The sequence below is a fragment of the Vombatus ursinus genome, unplaced genomic scaffold (genome assembly GCF_900497805.2).
Source record: "Vombatus ursinus unplaced genomic scaffold, bare-nosed wombat genome assembly UNPS02014847.1, whole genome shotgun sequence".
NCBI lineage: Eukaryota > Metazoa > Chordata > Mammalia > Diprotodontia > Vombatidae > Vombatus > Vombatus ursinus.
In genome coordinates, this window is record NW_020954625.1 from 6,266,193 (window position 1) to 6,290,197 (window position 24,005).

A 24,005-nucleotide genomic window follows, 5' to 3' on the forward strand; every position below is an offset into this window, starting at 1 on the left:
GAAAACCAGAGGAGAGGATCTAGAAGAGATTGATCAACAGCGTCATGTGCTGCAGAGAGATAGAGAAGGATGATGATTGAGAAAAGACCAGAATTATAGATAACTTGAGAGAGAGCAGTTTTAGCTGATTGCTGATGTCAGAATCCACATTGGGAAGAAGTGAGAAGAGAGATAGTAGAGGTAGTGTGTGCAGGCAGCTTTTTCCAGGAGTTTGGCTGAGAAAGGGAGGAGTGAAAGACAAGAATGAAAAATTATATATTAACATAAATTAATTATTAAATTATTAAACATTAATATAAATTATATATTATCATAAATTAAATTTTATTTAAATATACCTTTCCTCTTAGAAATTAAACATGGCATGAACCATATGGACTGAATGGAAGCTATAAGATGAAAAACCACTTTTTTATAAATATTTTGGAGGCTGGAAAAATAAAGTGATCATAAAATTTAGTACTTGGGTGCATACTTTCAGGTAATTGTACTCTCTCTTCCCCCGCCCCCACCTTAAGGAGAAGGAGGCAGCTAGATGGCTCAATGGATAGAGCACTGGACTCGGAGTCAGGAAGACCTGAGTTCAAAATAGGCCTCAGACACTTACTGGCTGTGTAACCCTGGGCAAGTCACTTAACCTCTGTTTGCCAAATGTACCGGAGGAGGAAATGGCAAACCACTCCAATATCTTTGCCAAGAAAACCCCATGGACATTGGTGTGCTTTGGTCCACAGGTTCATGAAGAATGAGACACAACTGAACAGATGAACAACAAATTAAGGAAAAATGCTGTTTGGACTAGGCATATTTAATACGTTTAGTAGCATTAAGAGATAATGTGGTAAATGAGTTATTGGAAATTGTGAAGGAAGGAGAAGTTAAAATTATGGGCTTTCATAGCTGCTAAAATGTTGCACCATTACGTTGTGGAAGTATTGGCTTGAATTCTGGTCCTTTTATTAACCTACCTGACTGGGGCAAGTCATTTCAATTCTCTGGACCTCAGTTTCCTCCCATGTAAAATCAGGTGGGCTGATTAGACGATTTAAAAAACCCTTCCTAACTCAGACTCATGTGGTTTTTAAAAATAGCTCCTTGATTTGTCTGTACACTCTAATTTTGTCACAGGTACAGATGATCAGCTTGTGTTCTTAGAATCCTGCTATCTAAGTTGCTTGGAAGAGTAGTGAGTATTTACATAAAAGACTTAAATATATCTGAGGGCCGGGGTCTAGAGTCTAGAGCTATCAGCAATTAAGCCTATAACTTATAACCTTAGAGAATTTTTTTTAAACTTTTGCTTTAGTTTTTCAATTAACAAGTATTTCTTTTGTCTCCCTCCTATTCTTCTCCTTTTCCTGTTGGAAAAAAAAAAAAGAAAAACATAACCGTTGAAACAAATATGCAGAGTTGAATAAAACAGATTTCCACATTGACTGTATCCAAAAATAATGCTTTGGTCTGCACCTCTTAGGAGGTGGGCCAACATGGTTCATTCTCTGTCCTCTAGAATTGCATTTGATCAGTCAGTGCATCAATCGATCAGAATTTTGGAGTCTTTTAAAGTTGTTTATAGCAGAGAGTGGCCTGGAGCCCTGAGAGGTTCAGAAGGTTCCAGCAGTAGTGTATCAGCCAGAACCTGAACCCTAGGCTTCCTACCTGGAAGACCTGCCTCTGCTGCCTCTGTAGTATTTCTTATAACTGCCAATTTAAAAATTACTGTTTTACTTCATTCTCTCCTAAAGGTAATAACTGAAGAGTGAAACTTGTTTTTTTCCCCCATGCAATTTACCACTCCACAGGCACCCTTGTATAATGGATAGAGAGCTGGCCTCAGAGCCAGGAAGGCCTGGGTTAGAGACCACTGCTAATACAGATGGGCTGTGTGACTTGGAGGGCCCGAGGCAGCTCCCAGAGTCTTTAAGGTGACATGAAAGGACCAACTTACATTGGAGAAACAGGTGCCCCCTCTGAAGCTCCCTAAACCAGTGAAGTCACAGGTCCTGTGGCCATGGCTAGCCCCTCCCTATTCCAGTGGATTGGTCAGTGTGCTTATTCCCTCAGCTAGTACAGATCTCAGGCCATTGCACTTGCCCATGTCCAGTGGTGCTACTTTCATATACTTTTGTTAGTCATAACAAATTAAATCAACATTTTTACTCACAGTTGATGAATGGACATAGGTGTATTTTCATAGCCCCATATACATAAACTGGCTGTGATGAGAGTAGTACCAGCTGGGCCTAAGTTGGGAGTGGCCATTTTGACCTTTTTTCCAGATTTTCTTGAGTCAGTCTGAGTGAAATGTGTTGGGTATTCCCCACAGGTAACCCTCTGCAGATAAAATCAAGGTTTCCCACTGAAGAAAATGACATATTTTTCAATGTGATATTTTGTTATTATTCATTAAAATGCATTCTTGGTTTCCCATTTGTTTTTAGCTGTAAAGGACCCCACAGCTGTGGAGAGAGCCAACTTGCTGAACATGGCTAAACTGAGTATCAAAGGGCTGATAGAGTCAGCTCTGAGCTTTGGCCGCACCTTGGACTCTGACTACCCACCTTTGCAGCAGTTCTTTGTAGTCATGGAGCATTGCCTGAAGCATGGACTGAAAGGTGAACGGACATGCCTTATTAACCTGGGTTTTCCCCAGTCAGCCGTGTGAATAAAATTCACAAAAAAGTAATTTTATGAATTATTTATATAAGTCTCAGAAAAGTTTCAGAATTAAATCACACTCAGTTGTACATTTGATGTCTTGCCTTAGTTGGAAATAATGTGGGAAAAGAAATTAAAATTCAACAGAATTATCAGTTCATTGACTTGCTTTTTTTTTTATCATTTGTCACCTATTAAAGTTGATAACACATTCCACCCATTCTTATTTGGAATGTTTATTCTTCATTTTATTTATTCCTCTTAATTTCTTCCAAACATCTCTTAGCAAACCTGTGAGTAATTCATTTGGATTTTCAGCAAAAATATTTTAAAAATGTGCTTTCCAAAGACATATTTTTCTGACCTCCCCACCGCTAATTAATCAGAGAAAATTACCTCTTACTCAAAGAATTCATACCTGGCAGTCTTATAAACACTTTTTTGGAATTGTGATTTTTATTTTATTTTTAAACTAGAGTTTTGATTAAATCATAGTATTAATGAATATTATTCTTTGAGACCATGATAAATTTCTTATGGTTAATTACATAATGGTGAGTTTTCAATTCAGCCTGGCTTTAGGAACACATTATGATTGTAAAAGTATCTTGTTAATATGTTAGGAAAGAAGACCTTTTTGATTATAATCTGTAGAGTGGCATCATAGGATGAGTACTGGATTTGGAGGCAGAGAGACTTGATTTTCAACCTTGGCTCTGCTACTTACTACCTCTGTAGTCTTGGACCTCAGTTTCCTCTGCTGTAAAAAGAGAGGCTTGGACTAGATCATCTCTAAGATTCTTTCTGGTTCTAAGTGTATGATCTTACAGACTTTAAGGCTAGAACAAAATCTTTGATTTGCTTTCTATAAAATGCAAGTTTTGTTTGTCACTGTTATTATTGTTGGAATTTTTTGATCATCTTTCAAAAAATATTTAATAGAGATGCCTTTTGTTCAAAGCAGCTTGGTGGTATACTGAAAAAAGCACCTACATGGAGTCAGGAAGACTTGAGTTCAAATTCTGCCAAAGACACATACAAATTGTGTGACTCTGGGCAAGTTATTTAACCCCTGCCAGTCTCAGTTTCCTCAGATGTAAAATGGTGATAATATTCACATTTATTCCATAATGGTGGTTTGAGGATCAAATTAGTATTACATGAAGCACTTTGCAGATCTTAATTAAAGCATTATGTAAAAGTTAGCCATTATAACTTATTCTGTAGTCATTTCCTTGTGTGTGTGCCCACTACTCCCATTGAACCCTACCTCATAACAAAGAAAAAAAACAGCCAACATGACTATCTGATAGCACGTGGAATATTCTACCCAGGGGCAGGGAACCTGTGTCCCCTAGGTCCTCCAGTGTGGTCCTTTGAATCCAGACTTCACAGAATAAATCCCCTTAACAAAAGGATTTGTTCTGTAAGCTTGGACTCAGTCAAAAGGCCAAACCCGCTGACCTAGAGGGCAACATGTGGCCTCAAGGCTGCAGGTTCCACATGGTGTTCTACACCACAGACTCCTACCTTGCTAATGAGAGGTGTTGATTAATAGGTGAGATGTTGAAGACACTTAAAGGCTTCCAAAGTGTTTTACGTACATTTTCTCATTTGATGTCATTCTTTATTGATTTTGTCATCATGCTAATAGATGACAGCTTTACAGCCATGCTTTCCTTGCTTGCACTTGCTATTTTAATGTTTAAAAAAAACTTTTGTAGCTTATATAAATATAGTATAAAGTCACGTTGTCGTTGTGGGCCCTGCTGAGTAAGTACATAAGGATGCTCTTTGTCAGGATGGAGATGACCTGGTGCTAAATGTGGAGATGTCCACATCATCATGTTTGTCAACATGTGATAGATAGCATTGTGATCATCATTAGAATAGTTACACATCTCATAATGTTGAGATATCTCTGTTGGGTTTTATTACAAAATTGCCATGTAGATTTCATTATCGATTAATACAACTTGGCATTCAACAGTCCACTGTTTTGCTGGTGTGGGGTATTCTTCCACCAACTCGCTGTTGTAGCCATTTGTGACTTGGTAGAACTTCTTTCAGACTTCCTGTTGCTAAAAAATTCATCCACCTTTGGCCCTCCGAGAGCTGAGCCTCTGCTAACTGAGCTACTCTGGCATTGAACAGGCAGACATGTTACAGACCATTGCCAGGCCAGTACGAAAAATCTTTATAGCTTGGCAGGCCTTGACAGAGTTTGTACTCAGCTGGCACTGCCTTTGAGTGTTCAGTCACCCTCCATCTCCCAGTGAGACATTAGAGGAAAATATCAGTGGACTTGTTACAAAGAATTATTATTTATACTTCACGTGATATTTTGTTTAATCAGTATTTGCCAACAGTCTTGGATTCATATGTATCTTCTCTAGTTTATGTAATCATAAAGTAAGGCAGAGGATATGTAGATAAATGTAGGGTCTGGAGAAAATATTTAAATAGAAGAGGAGCAGTGTTATTATTGATTTATATTGAAAGCACGAGAATAACATGAAGGTAGAGAAATTTTGACTATTGAGTACGAATGTAAGGAAAACAAGCATAAAAGGCCAGAGGGATTTGTAAGGTAGTTAAATAACAAAAAAACCCCAAATCTCAGGAGGGACTTTTGGTGGCGAAGTATGGATGTCACAACATAGGCTCATAGAGTCATTAGTTTTTTAAAATATATTTTTATTTATATAACATTAGAAAATCACTCATTTAATTTGCTTTAAAAACACATTTTCAGTGATTTTTTTTCTTAATAATAATATAATGTATATGTTCCCTAGGCCTAGTAAAATGCATGAACTTTGCCAAATGATTTCCAGAATACTTGAATTTTGAACTCTTAACTAATTTTCTTTGGGGGGATATAAATTTCAATTTTTTCAACAAAACGTTTTAGCCTTAGATAGTAGCCAACACATGCCAGGTGTCAATTAGACCTTCAGCTTGATGAAACAACATAGTTTCTACCACGCAAAGTGCTTTGTACTGATTAGTTTTATCAGTATGAACTATTCCTAAAGGCCTTGGTGATTGTTCGTAGGGATCTGTGCTAGGCAAATTCTCTCTCACCATGAGGCCAACTTACTATAAAGAAGGGATTTCACAGAGAGTTCATTTTTCTTTACCACTTAGAGGTGGGAGAAAGTAAATATAATACGACCACTAGCTTTTCACACATGAAAGTTAACTGGTTTTGTTTGTACTTAATTTATAAAGGTTACAGAGCTCGATCTGCTTTATAGTAGCCTTTTCTTGTTGGGGTCAAGACCAAAGGAAAAGGAGGAATCCCTTGTTACTTCTTAACTTAATTGTCTAAAAAAGGCCCATATGTCTTGGGAAAATGAGGAAATTATATTATTTACACAAATGTATCTGATTTTAGAAATTTGGCTTATGTATTATGTATATGCATGGCATGTATTAATTAGAATTGTAACAATATGATTTTATTAAGAGGCTACTATCTTCCAGGTCCTGTGTTATGTACTGGGGAAACTGATGCAAGAATGAGGCAGACTTTTCCTTTGAAGAGCTTACAAATAGGCCCTAAATGTTCTTACAACTGATTTCCTTTGTAGTTCACTTAAGCATTTCTACCTCAGATATTTCTAAAGCCAGGTCATTCTATGAAAGAAAAACATTGTAGTTTGTTTTTCCAAAAGAAGTATTAATTGAAAGACTATATTTTCTCTTTTTTAGTAAGAAAATCTTTTCTGAGTTACAACAAAACAATCTGGGGGCCTTTGGAACTGGTGGAGAAGCTGTACCCAGAAGCAGAGGAGATAGCAGCTAGTGTCAGAGATTTACCTGGCCTTAAGTAAGTCTTTTTTTTTTTTAAGACCCAAATAAATGGTCAGAAGTAAGACACTCAAGAAGAAATGTGTGTGGGTAACCTTTAACCTTTGAGAAAAAAATATTATTTTCTAATTAGCATTAGGTGGGATTCTAGAATTGATTTGGTGGGTTAGGAAGTAATACATTGGATGGCTGGAGCATTGGTCGGGGAGAGGAGATTATTGAGATTTCATAGCTTCTCCAACAAATGGAGTTTTCCCCTAAATACAACCATGCCCTATTAATGTGTGGTTTCCTTTTAGAGAAAGATGTGAGGATACATATTATAGTAGATGGAAAATAAAGACTCGAGTAATAGCTGGGAGGATTAAATGAGAAGGTATGAGAAAAAATACAGGTAAATAGAGAATATAGTGGCCTATAGTAACAGATGGTAAAAATATTTGTTGGTTTGTCTTAGATTGACTAATGGTTGTGTATGATCAAGGATGTTTCATAGGTATAAATTATTAGATTGTACCACTGTCAGAAACATAAAAGGGAAATAGCCTCCATTGAGTGATGGTTAATTTAAAAGCTTATTTTCAGAAATTACCAGACTCATTTTTTACCAGTGTCTCAGTGATCATGTTAGTTGTGATTTTTTAATGGATGACACAAAGGGCTTGAAGCTCCAATGGCTTGGGTTCTAATCCCAGACAAGTTCTTAATGCCATATAATAACTTGTCTAAGTATGGTTTGTTCTGGAATTTATCATAACTGGCATCCATCTCCCTCACAAGAAAGGCAAATGAGCCATATCTATAAAAACAAGATGCTGAATAATGGGAAATGACTGAAAATCACTTTGCAGATATGTAGTGCTATTTAAGGCTAAGCTCTCAGGCTCTTCAGAAATGTGATTAAAATTTAAGAGCTCCCCTTTCATAGGTTCCCAAAGTGGGCAATACCACCTCCTAGGGGTGCTGGAACTATCCAGGAGGACAGTAGTAGCCTTGGGTACAATTGGGGGGCATTGAATAAAAATAAGGGCTAATCTAATCCTAGCAGGGCGCTGAATAATTTTTTTTTTAAAAGGGGGCAGTAGGCCAAATAAATTTGGGAACCTCTGCTAGATTATTCTGTTACATGTGAATCAGTTTTCTTATGCTTAATATTTTTTATCAGATAAGCAATTTCTTTGCTTTTGATAGTCTTAATATTTAACTGCTTACGTTGTGTGGAGGAAATAGACAGTAAGTACCACCTTATTAGTTAGCTTATCAAAATTTTATATTCTGATTTTTTTGTAAATTGAGATTGTTTAGTTAATGTCCCAGGTGGTAGTGGTGATATTATTTTGGAAGCTGGTATAGTTATTAGCAAAGGAGGAACCAAAAAAAGGGGACATTAGGATTGTTAAAAGAACAAAATGGCAATCTCTGGATGCAAATAGATGGGAAAAAACATGCTGCCCATCTCCAGAGGGAGAAGTGATGGACTCAGAATGCAGAATGAGGCAGTGCTGATAAACAGGGTGAATACAGAGGAGTGAGAAGATCATTGGACTGGCAGTCGGGGGGCCTTTGCCTCTAAACTTATTGTGTGTATTTGGAGAAATGACCTAAATGTCTGGGCTTCATTTTCTTTGTCTTTTTTACCCAAACAGTGAAAATTTCCCTTCTCTACCTACATATCTCCCCCACTCCCCTAAAACACACATTGAGAAATGAAAAAAAAACAAAAAACAACAAAACTTGTATGTATAGTCAAGCAAAACAAATTCCTGCCTCAGGCCCTGCATGGTTCGGTGCTTTACTCCAAGTCACATGGCCCATCTGTGTCAGCAGTGGTCTCTAACCCAGGCCTTCCTGGCTCTGAGGCCAGCTCTCTATCCATTATACGAGGGTGCCTCTGGAATGGTAAATTGCATAGGGGAAAAAAATAAGTTTCACTCTTTAGTTATTACCTGTAGGAGAGAATGAAGTAAAAGTATAATTTTTCAATTGGCAGTTATAAGAAATACTAGAGACAGCAGAGGTAGGTCTTCCAGGTAGGAAGTTCTGACTAATACACTATAGCTGGGACATTCTGAACCTCTCAGGACTCCAGGCCACTCTCTGCTATAAACAACTTTGAAAGATTCCAGAACTCTGATTGATCCATGCAGTGACTGATCAAATGCAATTCTAGAGGACAGAGAATGAACTGTGTTGGCCCACCTCCTAAGAGGTGCAGACCAAAGCATTATTTTTGGATACAGTCAATGCGGAAATCTGTTTTATTCAACTCTGCATATTTGTTTCAAGGGTTACGTTTTTCTTATTTTTTTTTCCAACAGGGAAGGAGGAAGAATGGGAGGGAGAGAAAATACTTGTTAACTGAAAAAGTAAAAGAAAAGTTAAAAAAGAAAAAATTCTCTAAGGTTACAAGTTACAGACTTAATTGCTGATAGCTGTTAGGAAATTACAAATCTGGACTCTGGACTGGCCCCCTCACCCCAATTATATTTAATTCCTTTATGTAAATGTTTACTACTCCTCCAAGCAAATTCCTGCATTAATCACGTCCCAAAAAAATAGACCTCAGTGTGCATACTATCACTTCTCTGTCTGGTGGTAAGTAGCATGTTTCATCAAGAGTCTTCTGGAGGGCAGCTAGGTGCCTCAGTGGATACCTGCTCTGGATTCAGGGGGACCTGAGTTCAAATCCAGCCTCAGACGCATAATACTTACTAGCTGTGTGACCCTGGACAAGTCACTTAACCCCAATTGCCTTCCCCCCCCAAAAAAAGAGTTTTCTGGAATTGTGATTGTTCATTGGGTTGATCAGAGTTCCCAGGTCTTTCAAAGTTGTTTGTCTTTATAATATTGTTGTTATAATGTAAATTACTCTTCTAGTTTTGCTTACTTCATTCTGCATCAATTCATACAAGTCTTCCCAGGTTTCTCTGAAATCATACCCTTCTATCGTTTCTTACAATGTAATAGTATTCCATCACATTCATATGCCATACCTTTGGGTGCCCCCTCAGTTTCCAATTCTTTGACAGCATGAAAAGAGCTGCTCTAAATAGTTTTGTTCATAGGAGTCCTCTTTCTCTGACCTCTTTGGGGTATAGGCCTAGTAGAGTTATTACTAGGTCAAAGGGTATGCATGTTTTAATCGCTTTTTGGGCATATTTCCAGAACGCTTTCAAAAATGGCTTAGACTAGTTCACAGCTCCACCAGTAGTGCATTAATGGACCTGTTTTCCCACATCCCTTCCATCATTTGTCATTTTCCTTTTCTTATCAACTTCGCCAAATTGATTGGTGTGATGTACAAACACAGAGTAGTTTTAATTTCTTTAATTATTAGTGATTTAGAGCATTTATTCCTTAAAAAATTTTTTATTGTATTGATGTTTTCTGCATCTTCTATCACCATAGTATCCCCATGTATCCCTTTCCTTTCTGCTCCCCAAGAGCCATTCCATTTAATAAATAGAATTTGTTTAGAAAAGTCAGCACAACTGATTGATAAGTTGAGAAAGTCCAAAAACATGCATTGTGTAACCCTTGTGGACTTCTCTCACCTCCTCAGAGGGATAAGTTGGGGGTTCTCACATCTCTTCCTTTGAGTCCCGTTTGATCTTTATAATTTTGCTAAATTTACTTTTGATTTTTTGGCATGTACTTGTTCTTTCCATTTACATCATTGTAGTTATTGTGTATATTATTATCTTGGCTTTGCTTACTTTATTTTGCATCAGTTCATATTATTCATGCTTCTCTTTATTCAACACACACATCATTGTTTTTATTTTTTGAGGGGGCTAGGCAGTGGGGTTAAGTGACTTGCCCAGGGTCACACAGTTAGTAAGTGTCAAGTGTCTGAGGCCAAATTTGAACTCAGGTCCTCCTGACTCCAGGGCTGGGGCTCTATCCACTGCGCCACCTAGCGGCCCCACACATATCATTTCCTATAGCACAGTAGTATTCTATTACATTCATGTATCACAGTTTGTTTAGCTGTTCCCCAATTGATGGGCATCTTTGTTTCCAGTTCTTAGCTATCCCAAAAAGTGCTGCTATAAATATCATGGAGTGTATGGGTACTTTTTTCTTATTGATGACATCCTTGGGGTATAAGGCCAGTAATAGAATCTCTGGTTCAAATTATATGGACATTTTAGTTACTTTATTTGCATAATTCCAAATTGCTTTACAAAATAGTTGTACCATTTCACAGCTCCACCAGCACTATTTTAGTGTGTTAATTTCCCATAACCCTTCCAACATTGATTGTTGACATTTTTTGTCATTTTTACCAGTTTGTAGCATGTGAGGTGAAACCTCAGAGTTGTTTTGATTTGCATTTCTCTTTTCATTAGTGATTTTTTTTTTTTTTTGTTGTTGCTTTTTTGGTGAGGCAATCAGGGCTAAGTGACTTGCCCAGGGTCACACAGCTAATAAGTGTCAAGTGTCAAATTTGAACTCAGGTGCTCCTGAATCCAAGGCCAGAGCTCTTTCTGCTGCACTATCTAGCTGCCCCTTCATTAGTGATTTGAAGCATTTTTTCATGTGATTGTGAATATTTTGCAATTCTTTTGAGAACTGTTTGTTCATATCTTTTGACTACCTGTTGGGGAGTAGTTATTAGGCTTTTATATATTTATTAATTGTTTATGTATCTTTGATATCAAATCCTCATCAGAGAGAATTGATACAAAGATTTTTTTTTTCCTGTTTGAAATCACTTGCCTTCTTATTCTGGATGCATTTTATTTTTTGTACTTGCCTCTGTCTCTCATTTGGTTAAGAATATATATCTCTTACCCATAGCTGTGAGAGGCGCATAATCTGTGTCTCTCATAGTTTTTTTATAGTATGATTATTAATGGGCAACTAGGTGGTTCAGTATATAGAGTGTTGGGCCTAGGCTGAAGAGAACATTAATATTAATAATTAATATTAACATTACGGTCTAGTATCCATTTAAAATGTATCATGAATGTTGTAATATGTAATGTGTAATGTTGAAATGTATTGTGTTGTAAAATATTGATCTAAGCCTATTTTCCTCCAGACTGTTTTTCAATTTTTCCATCAGTTTTTACCAAATAGGGAGTTGTTCCCTATGTAACTTATATTTTCTACTTTATTAAATATTAGGTTATTGAGTTTTATTGTTTCTGAATCTCCCTTGTTCCATCTCTCTATATTTTAATCAATATCAAATGGTTTTGATGACTGCTGCTTTATGATATAGTTTGAGGTCTGGAATGCTATTTCCCTTTCATCTTACTTTTTTTCATCATTTCCCTTTTGTTTTTCCAAATGAATTTTATTATTATTTTATCAAGTTTTGTAAAGTATCCTCTTGCTAATTCAATTGGTGTAGCATTAAAAGTTTAAATTAATTTTGGTAGTTTGGTCATTTTTATTATATTGGCATAGCCTGGCCTCAAGCATTGAATATTCCTCCAGCTGTATATAGGTGGTTCTTTCATTCTTTAAGGAGCATTTTGCAGTTGAATCTATACAGATCTTTTGTGTGCTTTGGAAGGTTGATCTCCAGATGTTTTATGCATTTTGTGGTTATTTGGAATGAGATTTCCCATTCTGTTGCTTCTTATGTTTTGTTATCACTAAATAGAAATGTTGTTGATTTTTGAGGATTTATTTTGTAGCCTGCAACTTTGCTGAAGCTATTGTCTCAGTTACTAGCTTTGCCAGTTCTCTGGAGATTTCCAAGTAAACCATCATATCATCAGCAAATAGGGATAGTTTTATTTTATACTTATACTTTATACTTTTATATACTTATACTTTATACTTTTATACTTTATTGCTTAATTTCCTTTCTCTTGTCTTATTACCATTGCTAACATTTCCAGAACTGTATCAAACCATAGTGGAGAGAATGGACATTCTTGCTTCTCTACCGAATTTATTGGCAAAGGTTCTAGTTCTAGTTCTTATTGTGTAGGATCTTTGCTTTTGGTTTTAGATAGATGCTTTTTATGATATTAAAAAAAAGCCCCTTCATGCCTATATTTTGTAGGGTTTTTTTTGTTTTTGTTTTTTTAGCATAAAATAGTGTTGTTCTGCATCTATTGAGATGAGATCTATTGAGGTCTTGGATGTCTTGATTTTTAATGTGACTAATTATATTGATTATTTTCCTAATGTTGAACTGTCTTTGCATCTCTGGTATGAATTCCAACTTGGTCATAATGAATGATTTCTTGGATAAATCGCTGACATCTGTTTGATAGGATTTTGTGTAAAATTTTTGAACCAATGTTCATTGTGATACTGGCCTATGGTTTTCTTTTCAGCTTTTATCTTTCCCCAGTTTAGGTATTAGGACTATATTTGTCTCATAAAAGGATGATGGTAAGGTGCTTTCTTTCTCAGTTTTTGAGAATAATTTGTGAAGTATGGATATTAACTCTTCTTTAAAAGTTTGATAGAATTCTCCTATGAATCTGTCAGGTCTAGGAGTTTTTTTCTTGGTAGTTCCTTTACAACTAGATCTATTTTATTTTCTAAGAAGGGGTAATTTAGGATATCTATCCAGTCTTCTGATAGTTTGGGTATTGTATATTTTTGAAGGTATTCCACAATTTCTTTTGTATTCTCAGTTTCATTAGCATATAACTATGCATAATATGTTCTGATTATTCTTTTTATTTCTTCTGGTTTTGTGGTGATTTTACCTTGTTGTTTTTTTTTAAACTATTTTAGATGATATTTTCTACCCTCCTTTTAATCAGATTAGCTTAGGGTTTATCAATTTTAATAGACTTTTCGGAGAACCAGCTTTTAGTTTTACTTATCATTTCCGTGATTGCTTTTTGTTTCCAATTTATCTATTTCCCTTATAATTTTTAGTATCTTCTCTTTTGTGCTTATTTTATGTTTGTTGATTTTTCTAAATTTTTTAGAGCATTTATTCTTGTGTTTTCTTCTTTTGAAAACATCTTATTCATATCCTTTGATCATTTATCATTAGGAAAATGATTTTTAATCTTATCTATTTTTTAATCAGTTCCCCCTTCATCTTGGAAATGAGTAGGCTTCATTTTCTTAATCTGTAAAGCTGAGGTGTTTTTAAGTCTTTTAAATTCCTTTCAGCTCTAACAATCAACAGATCTAGTTGAAATATTTGTGAATATTTCTCTTTAAGCAAACTTACCTTCCAATATTTAGCATAGTGCCTTACATATATATAGCAGGCACTGTTTTATTAAATTGAATTTGTTGAAATGAATTGAATTCACCGGGGCATGCACTGAGCCTATTTATGTTTTCTATTCATATATGGTCTGAATTTTTTTTTAATGCATCTGTATTGCTCTGGAAGATTCCTACAGTCAATAACAGTTTCAGTTTGAATGAATAAGCATTCATTAAACACTACACGTCAGGCAGTTGGGTAAGTGCATTTTAATGATGGCATTTTTATTGTTCATTTTTGAGGGTCTCATCTACTGACTAAATTATTCTAATTAGGCAAATTTTCTTAAAATAGGGTAAAAAAAACCTTAAAGATGGAAAGGACCCTAGAAATGACCTAGTTCTGTCACCCCATTTTATGGAAAATGAGACTGAGACCCAGAAGGAAAGTGACTTGCCCAGCACTCCAAGGTCAATAAGTAGTAAAACCAAAGAAAACCACATTGAACAGCATATGCAACATTCAGCACCTGTAGGTCCCCACCTCTGTGCTCAACAGAAAGAAGCTTCTCTATAGCGAGTTACTTCTTGAAAGCACTCGCCTTTTGGTGTCCTAGAGGAATTCTCTTCAAGGCAAACAAATGACTCCCAGGGATTTTAGAGATTTCACTTACTGCAGAAATTGGCCCCAAACTATAAATGAATTGCTGGTTTTTTGTTCCCCCCTACCCCCATAAATGTGTCTCTTAACAGATTAGTTCTGTGGTTAATGACTTTAGGTTACTGAAGTTGCTTTTTGGTCTGTTTGCTTGGTTTTTCTAGGACACCCCTGGGTCGTGCCAGAGCATGGTTACGATTGGCCCTCATGCAAAAGAAAATGGCTGATTATCTGCGCTGCTTGATAATTCAAAGGGATCTTCTAAGGTTAGTAAATAGTATGGTTAGTAATTTTTTAAAGCTGATTCTATTTTCTTGAATGAATTATTTTTCTGAATATCCATTTGTATTGGAATATTAATTTTAATACCACAGTCCTTGCCTTTTCTAGCAATACCTAGCTAAACATAAGCTCTTTCTTTTGCATTCTAAATAAAAAGTTTTAAACATGGATGTAAGGTGAAATAGGAAAGCCTTTAGGCTTTTTTTTTTTTTTTTGGTTGTATTAGATAAAATTCTATTTGTACCTTTCCTTTTGAGGAGAGAGTCAGGAAAACTAGATTCTGGTTTTGGTTTTTTGTTGCCTCTGTCATTATGTGACCATGGGTAAGTCATCAAATCTTGGTTTTCCCTTCTTTTAATTGGAATGACAGTTATAAGTAAGTATAATTTCATAAGAATGGTCTGATAATTAATTAGAAATCAGATAATTGAATAAAACATTTGAGCTTATTGGTAAAGGCATTGGGCAAAGTTTTTATATTCATCCTGCTTTGATGACTTGCCTTGATAGTGGTATTCAGTTTCTGTTTTCAGCCCTTCCCATTATTATCTCCTTCATAAGTCTATGATGAGAAGTAATTTTTAATTTTAATTTTTCAAAAGTTACTTATTTTGTTTCAGAAAGTCTGAAAATGTATTTCTCTGGCCAGATTTTAAAATTCATTGCTTGAAATGAATTTGTGATTTGACTTTTGTTGAATTTGTCAGTGAATTCTATGAATATCATGCCCTCATGATGGAAGAAGAAGGAGCAGTTATTGTTGGGCTTTTGGTAGGCCTGAATGTGATCGATGCTAATCTGTGTGTGAAGGGAGAGGATTTGGACTCCCAGGTAAGTGGGAAATAATGTTCAGAGTTGGGTTTGAGAAGGGATGAACAGAAGGAAACAGTGGATAGCGATTGCTTTAGAGTTAAGGAGACCTCGTTCAGATTCTGCCTGTCTACTTCACTTTCCTCATCCATAAAAATAAAGATGCTGATATCTACCCCACAGAGTTGTTTGTAGGGCTTAAATGAGGACATATGCAAAGTCATTTATGAACTTTAAAGCATCATATCAATGTCAATTATTACTGTGTCATTTTAAGTTTTTTTAAGAACACAATTGAGTGCATATTAATAAAGCTTTCTGATAAAAATTATTTATTATTTTAAGATTGTATCATTCCTCCTATTTAAGTAAAAATAATTTTATTTACTCCAGGTTGGGGTAATCGATTTTTCTATGTATTTAAAGAATGAAGAGGATATTGGAAATAAAGAAAGGTATGATCTTCATAAGTTGTTTCACACATATTGGTTTATTTTGTGATAAATCACAAAGCTGTGTCTAAATCAGTATAAATTTTCTGTGTAAGTCAGTGTTAATTCAGCCATATGTATTAATAATGGGGAATTTAGTGTTAATTTTGCAATAGATTTCCTGCCATTCTTCATTTTCCCTTTTTAAAATAAATTTTATGAAGCCAAGTGGGAAAGATCAGTTAAAAAAAAAAAGTCTTGCTGTTCATTTCTTCCAATAATGTGTTTGTATACACCCAAACCTCTTTGAACAGTGATATATTTGAGAAAAAGTATTCACAGAAGTACTCTACTGGAACAGCTTCAATCTGGTAGTACAGTCCTATGGAACATTTTAAAAGCTTATGTTGACGAGTACATTTGCTTATAGATCAACCAATGGTAGTGTTTCTTATATCTGGCACAGCAAACCATTTGTTTAACTAAGATTACTGTCATTTAGCAATTAGTACCCTGCCTGGCATATAGTAGGTAAAAGCATTGCTAGGTAAAATGTTTGGTAATTGATTGTTATGGAATGGATTAGGGAAGTGTACCATTGTGGCAAGAGTTAGGGACTGCCAGTGGGACTGCCCCGAGTGCTCTATTAGTATCTTCTCAAGATCAGGAGAAAATAATAAAGGCATTGTAAACACTTTTGATGGACCTCCTGTAGTGAATTTATAGGCAGACGTGGACAGAAGTCACACAGTTTTGACAGACATGAATGGATTATAATCAGTGTCATTCAAAAGAACACCCAAAGGAACACCCAAATCATCAGTATTACAGATCCATTTTAGTATTTTATGTATTTACACATGTTTGTGTACATACGCACATGTTTGTAATTTGAATATTTATCTGTTCAGCTCATTATCATATGATTATAGGATTTTTGGTTTTTATTATTTGTAGAAAAATGCTGCAGTCTTATCACAGAATTTACAAAAATATCTGTCTAGTTCTTTCTGGATGTTGTGATACATTTTTGTGCATACACTTCCATAAAAGCGCTAAGGTAACTGCTCTCTATTTTAGGAATGTTCAAATTGCTGCCATTTTGGATCAGAAGAATTATGTTGAAGAATTAAATAGACAACTGAAGTAAGTATTTATGGATACATAATAAATAGATTTTTAAGTATTACTTTGGATTTCTTTCAGGTCAGCTTGGCCCTATTCCTTTCATCTCTTCTTTGGTAAGAGGAAATGTCATTGGGTTTAAAGTACAATGAAATTACTGGAGACGAGATTCATTTTCAGTGGGCAGGAAACACTGGAGAGTTGTTTTTTTTGTTTTTTTTTTTTAAAGAAATCTATATATTTTTCCTTAAATTTTGAGAAAAACAGAAGAACTTGGGGAATTATTGCTAAGATTTTGGTAATTCAGAAAGTAATTTTTCCCTCTGCTCTAAATCTCAAAGCTGTATAGTTCATGATCAAGTGAGGGACATTGCTTAGGACCACCTTCTACCTCAGAACCTTTATTCACCTTCTAGCAGCTTGAGGGTGGGAGCTATGCTGGAGCTCCCAGATCTGGGATTCTGAGATTTGTATGGCAGTCATCTTGTCAGACATAATCCTAGGATAGTGGCCTGACAGGAGGAAGGAAAAGCAGTGGTTCTCCTTCCCCAGATGGAGTTGGCAGCAGAAGCCATCTGATGAGGACTTTTTACTTGTTTAAGTATTTTAAGAAACATGACAGATATAATAAGATGCATTTTTACTATTACATTATAAATATGCAGAACCATGTTTCTAAATGCATCCTTTATATTTATGTACGTGGTTTATTCCACAAATATTAAGGCACCTGCTTTGTGCAAAACACTGTGCCAGACATTGGGATAGATGCCACTTTTATTTAAAAAAATTTTTTTTTTATTTATAGGTGCCACATTTAGATAGGGCATAATTTGTGGTCTCCTGGAGCTTACCGGGTAGGAGGGGAATGTGACCTATACGTAGGTAGTTGTAGTGTGTAATATTGCATGAAAAATGCATACTAACATGTCCATGTTTAGAAGGAAATGGTCCTTCATGACCATGGGGGGATCAGAGAAGATTCCTGGAGGAGGTGGCTTTTGATTTGGACTTTAAATGAGAGACAAGGGTTGAGCATGTAAAGAGGGGGAGGCAGGGCATTGGGATGCTGAGCAACAGTGCAGGCAAAGCTAGGGAGGCGGGAGCCACGAAAGTACGGTTGAGGAACAAAGAATAGTTCCATGGAGCGATGGCGGGGATATGGGAGAAGGCCAGAAAAATAGAGTCCTGCCCCATTGGGTAGGCCCTGGAGTGGCCGGCCGGTCCAACATTGGTTCTGGTCCAAGGACAGTGTTGCTGTCCAGATGCTGTTGTGAATCCTTCCCTGTGATCTGTTGAAGAAGAATGATGGGACCTGGGTTTGGGGGGACTAGAATCTGAAGCTTTTCTTCTTTTAGTAGTGAAACTAACACACTCCGAGGTTTGCTTAGTGAGACAGTTGTAAGGTTTGTTAAATCTATGACGGAGAGGCTGGGTGGCACAGTGGATAGAGCGCCGGCCCTGAAGTCAGGAGGACCTGCGTTCAAATCTGGCCTCAGACCAAATACTTGACACTTACTAGCTGTGTGACCCTGGGCAAGTCACTTAACCCCAATTGCCTAAAAAAAAAATGAAAGAAAGAAAAAACATCTTCTATGAACCCTTCCTGTGAGCATAAACTATGTAACATTTCATTAGAGGTAAGTTGGAATCCTAGCAAAAAGAAGGTGTAAAGCTAAAAATTGAAAATAAAAGCCACAATGTTTCAAGCTTATTTGTACAGATTTTAAAAAGTACAAGTTGCTTCTGTTAACATTTTCTGTGCCCATAATTGGCCTCTCATTTTGTACAGATCAACTGGGTTCCTGATGCTTAGAGATTTCAGGACACTTTACATCCATATTTCCCAATCCCAGGGTTACTTTGGAAGGCCCTCTGAATGTTAAAAAGATACAGAGAGGAACCAAAACAGGCATGGAATTTAAGATCACCATACATGTGTTCTTCATGGAACCCCTGTTTAGATTTAAAGAGTAGAAATGCAAATTATTGCCCAAGTATTTTGATAGTTCTGCTACTAACAGTATGACTTTGGGCAAGTGATCTGACCTTGATGGGACTTAGTTTCTTCAGTAATAAAAAGAGGGGGCCATTAAATTAAGTATCTTAGATTCCTTCCAGCTCTAACTCCTATGGTTCAACCGTATTTACTCAAATATAAACCATCTTTTGTATTTTAATAGCATTTAATAATATCTAAATGTGCCCTATTCAGAATTTACAGAATACAACTTTACATTGATGCCAGTTGCAGATAATGTTACCTGAAAAGGGGGATAGTCATGAAGCAACAGGAAACCCTAAAGAAGATTGTGATGCAAAGTGTATGAAAGCTTTGGCTGTATAGTTATTGCTCCCCCAGTGAAGCAAGAAATGAAATCAGGATCCAACTCAATAAAACATCTTCCAACCTACAGTCTGGGCTGGGAAGTTGGCTCATGCCAACCTGCATCGGGTTTGTCGTAATACATGGGTTTACCTCTTTGAGTTTGTTGTAATTTTAAATGATAATTTATTTCTATTACTTTCAGCAGCACAGTCAGCAGCCTCCATTCGAGAGTTGATTCATTAGAAAAGTCAAACACTAGACTGATTGAAGAGGTATTGACATTCAGTAACGTATAACTTTATTTCAGAGGCCTGGTGAATAATATGATCATTCTGATTATAAGTATAAACTTTATGTAAGCCCTTATAAAAAAGGCATTGTGTAATATCTGTGATAGAGATAACTGTTGTTAAATCCCTGGAAAAAAAGTAACCAGGATCCTGGTTAGGCCTGCTTGACTGTGAGATGCCTTAGTAGGTCAGCTTTGGGGAATAGGTCCTCAGGAGGAAACTTTGGGGCATTGTAAATAAAGCATTAAACCCTCCAACCTTTAGCTGGTGTGCAGTTAGTACTTAAACACCACTTTAGCCATAGCTAATTTTTGCTTATAATCATACCGTCCTAATAAAATAGATCTGTCCATCTTAGTCTAGCCAAAAGACTTACACAAGCATTATTATACAGTTACTTCCCCTCTTGTTACCAGAATGACCCCATGTAGTAGTTTGTATTGGTGGTTGTTCCAAGCTAATTAGAGACAAAGCAAATTGAACCCAGGTCTGTGATTCATTCCCTATTCAGGAAGCTTTATCAATAGTTTGAAGAAAAACTCATTAGCCAGCAAAATGGGCCTATACCCATAATTATTGAGGTCATTGGAATAGTAGATATGGAAAAAAATATACTTAGTGCCATAAAACTTATTTTCTAATTGAAATTTGTTCTTACCTGGAGCCTAATTTTTTTGAGTTGGTCTAGATTTTTCAGGTCTTACATTAGTGAGCCCAAGATAATTTGATGGAGTGTGCTCAAGTGCTCATCCAATCATATCTTTATTGCTAAATCCCTGAAATGACATCAGAGAAAAATTAACTATTTAATGTAATAATACTAATAATAATCCCTAATACTTCTGACTCTCTTGGGCCTCTTGAGAAATTTCAGTTTAAGTTTTCTCAAAGAAAATTTTCATAAATTTAGTTACTCAATAAAGAGCTCTTGATTAGAGAAACTCCTTTTTTAGCTCCTCTGTGGTGTGGAAACATGCTTGGTGGTAATTCTGCCCTTGCCCCAGAGACTTGCCATGTAAACTCCCATTCATTCATTCATTCATTCATTGATACTAGTGTGAGCTGCCTCATAGAAATCAGTGGGGCCACAGGCCTGATGTTTGCTCTGTGTCTCCTGTTCCTCTCTTGTCCTTTAAATTGATGCTGTGAATTTTCTTATTGAGTTTTTGAGTAAGTAGTCATCTCAGTAATAAAAATGTTTAAAAATGAACCTGCTAAAGGACTTAGCATTTGAAATGACTTTCAAGTCTTTATGTTTATCAAAGTGGCCTTTGTGTATTTTACCAGATACTTTCCTGCTTATCATATATTGTCAGCTAAATGAATATAAGAAGTAAGGACTCCAAAAGAAAAGAAGTAAACGTTTAAAATAATTTCTTTAGTTTTAATTTGACTGGAGAGTAGAAGACACATTTTTGTTAGATTGGCAGGGGCAGTGGCTCCTTCATACCCCTTCTTGCCAGAGTAGAAAGTTCCAACGGTTGAGGGTGAGGCAAATGCAAAGAGGAGTACAAAGGAGGCAGGTGCCTTTGAGGGGCATGCTGGGAGTGACAGTGTGCAGAGAGCCTGGGTTTTAGAGTCCGAGGACCTGGGTGTGAATCCTGGCTTGGCCATTTACTGCCCATGTGACTCTGGGAAGTCATGTCACCCCCCTGGGCCACCCTTTCTTCACCTGTAGAATTGCGGTGGTTGGGCTCAGGATGACTTCTGAGGTGCCTGCCAACACTAAATCCAGGGGCGTGTGAGCCTGGTCACCCAGGCAACTTTCTGAGCCTCAGTTGCCTTATCTTTAAAAAGAGAGTTGGACTACATGATCTTTAATGTCCCTTCAAGTTCTGCTCATATGATCCTATGATTTTATGTATAGAAATATAAAACTCTTATTTGAGGATTTTATTTTTCCCTAGCTTATATTTCTGAGCATAACTTTTTGGGGAGTAGGAACAGGTGCATAAAGCAAGTGGACAAATCCTATGCAGGGGGAATAAGTTTAAAAAGATTTTAGTAATGATTTTAAATGACTAATTATTCACAAAAAAGTTGTTTATGTTCTCTCTTCTTGTCCATTTTTCTTCATATGTAGTTAGCAATAGCAAAGAACAATATCATTAAACTCCAAGAAGAAAATCATCAGTTACGAAGCGAAAATAAACTGATTTTAATGAAAACACAACAACATTTAGAGGTACATATGAAATACTTTCTTTTTTGAAATGCAGTTTTATAATCAGCTTTGAATTCTCTCCCTCGAACATCCACCTTCCCCCAATTAAGAAAACAAGAAAAGCAAAGCCTTTTACAAACACGTATCGTCAAGCAAAATATTCCTGCATTAGGCATGTCCAAAAAAATTTACCTCCATATGCCCTCTGAATCCACCCACTTCTGTATCTGGAGGTTTTTCTTTACCATGTTTCATCAAGAATTCTCTAAAGTTATGGTTTTCATTGTGCTGATCAGAGTCCCCAGACCTTTCAAAGTTGTTTGTCTTTACAGTATCGTTGTTACTATATAAATTATTTTCCTGGTTCTGCTCACTTTATTCTGCATCAATTCCAGGTTTCTACAGCACAATAGCATTCCCACACATTTGTATGCCATAAGTTGTCCAGCTCTTCCCCAGCTCATGGGTATCTCCTCGGGTTTCCGGTTCTTTGCCACTAGGAAAAGAGCTGTTATAGATAGTTTTGTTCATGGTGTCCCTGTCTTCTTTCTTTCATTTGGGGTATAAGCCTAGTATCACAGGGTGATACTAGGTGATATAAGCCTAGGTCACAGGGTGTGCATGTTTTAATAGCTTTAGGGGCATATTTCCAAATTGCTTTTCAGAATGGCTAGGCCATTTCACAGCTCCACCAGTAGTGCAGTCGTGTACTTGTTTTCCCATATCCCCTTTAGTGTTTGCTATTTTCCTTTTTTTTTTTCAACCTAGCCTAACTGATAGGTATGATGGAGAACCCCAATCACAACTTCCTTGTTGTATTTTTTGACCGTTTGGGAATTAGAGAATGACTCTTGTTTTTATAATTTGCCTCAGTTACCTGTCTAGCTCTGGAATGAAACCTCACAGAAACCCACTTCAAAGATTCCTTCCCCCCAGTTTCCTGCTTTTCTTTTAATTTTAGCTTTATTGGTTTTGTTTGTGCAAAACCCTTTTAATTTCATGTAATCAAAATTGTCCATTTTACCTCATGTGAACCTCTCCCTCTCTCTTGCTTAGATCCAACAGGTCATTTCTTCCATACTCCTCTAATTTGTTTATGATGCCGCCCCTTTAGTTCTGAATCATGTACCCTTTGGAGCTCATTTTAGTATATGATGGGAGATGTTGGTCTATACCTGTTTGTTCCAGACTACTTTGTATTTTTCCCAATAGTTTTTTGTCAAATAGTCAATTCTTGCCCAAATTGCTGGGATCTTTTGGTTTATCAAATAGCAGGCTGCTATTCTTATTTGTTTCCATATATTGTTCCACTGATGAATCTGTCTGTTTCTTAGCCAGGACCAAATTGTTTTGATGATCACAGCTTTGGAGTATAGGGTGAAATCTTATACGTGAAATACTTGCTGGTGGGTTGGTTGTCTTGTGTTTCTGGGCCAGTCTTGTATCAGAATGAATTTCTCTGTATTCTCGTGGTAACGGATGTGGAATTGTACGCTTTGGTCATCTTCCTAGGTTACCAAAGTAGACGTGGAGACTGAGCTTCAGACATACAAACAGTCTCGTCAGGGACTGGACGAGATGTACAACGAAGCCCGCAGACAGCTCCGAGAAGAATCCCAGTTACGACAAGTGAGCACCACTAATGTTAAATTAGGAGAGACACTGGGAAGAGAAAGGCTTAAAGCACCACTCGAACAATAAGGCATTTTTACAGTACATTCATTTTCTGATTTTTTTTGCGTCTCCTAGAGCCCTGCCTTGTAACAAAAACAATCAGCCAGTACTGATGTAGACGGTGACTTTGTCTGACAGCGTGTGCCTGTTCTCTCTCTCTCTCTCTATATATATATGTATATAGTACTTTATAACCTAAAGATGTCACAGAAATGTCAGTTATTGTTATTATCAACAATACCATCCTAATTGTCATCCATCTTTGGGAATGAAGATTTGTTCCGTCCTTTTCCCTGTATGTGACTTCATTTGTTTTCATTGAAAATTAACTTTCTTTGAAGATTTGATGCTAAAAACAACTCCCCTCTATTCACTTTTGCCTTAAAACAAAACTTCGGAAGCACTTACTGTTGTGCACCAGACTGGGTTCTAGAAAAGATGAAAAGATTAAATAAGACATGGTCCTACCCTCACTGAGCTTACGTAGTATGGGGATAGGATGTATGTAATATATAAACAATATACATGATGATAAGTATATGAGAGAAAAACTTGATGACTGTAAGAAAAATGCAAATCTGTGGCAAGAGGGTGTACTCCAAAGAGTGATGGATTTGGAGATGCG

General features: G+C 36.5%; 1 protein-coding gene across 5 annotated transcripts in view; it reads left to right on the plus strand.

Annotated features, from left to right (window-relative positions):
* Positions 1–24,005, plus strand: part of RUFY2 (RUN and FYVE domain containing 2) — a 53,684-nt gene that overhangs the window by 4,727 nt on the left and 24,952 nt on the right. For 2 of the 5 annotated variants that reach the window (XM_027840614.1, XM_027840618.1), the window contains exons 2-10: positions 2,442–2,615; positions 6,376–6,493; positions 14,440–14,541; positions 15,265–15,388; positions 15,761–15,822; positions 16,879–16,944; positions 19,455–19,524; positions 21,626–21,727; positions 23,219–23,335. In XM_027840614.1, the coding sequence (XP_027696415.1) occupies positions 2,442–2,615; positions 6,376–6,493; positions 14,440–14,541; positions 15,265–15,388; positions 15,761–15,822; positions 16,879–16,944; positions 19,455–19,524; positions 21,626–21,727; positions 23,219–23,335 (935 nt within the window). Of the gene's footprint in view, positions 1–461; positions 482–1,791; positions 1,926–2,441; positions 2,616–6,375; positions 6,494–14,439; positions 14,542–15,264; positions 15,389–15,760; positions 15,823–16,878; positions 16,945–19,454; positions 19,525–21,625; positions 21,728–23,218; positions 23,336–24,005 lie in introns of those variants that run through there. The other 3 variants (XM_027840617.1, XM_027840616.1, XM_027840615.1) reach the window with 3 other exon arrangements.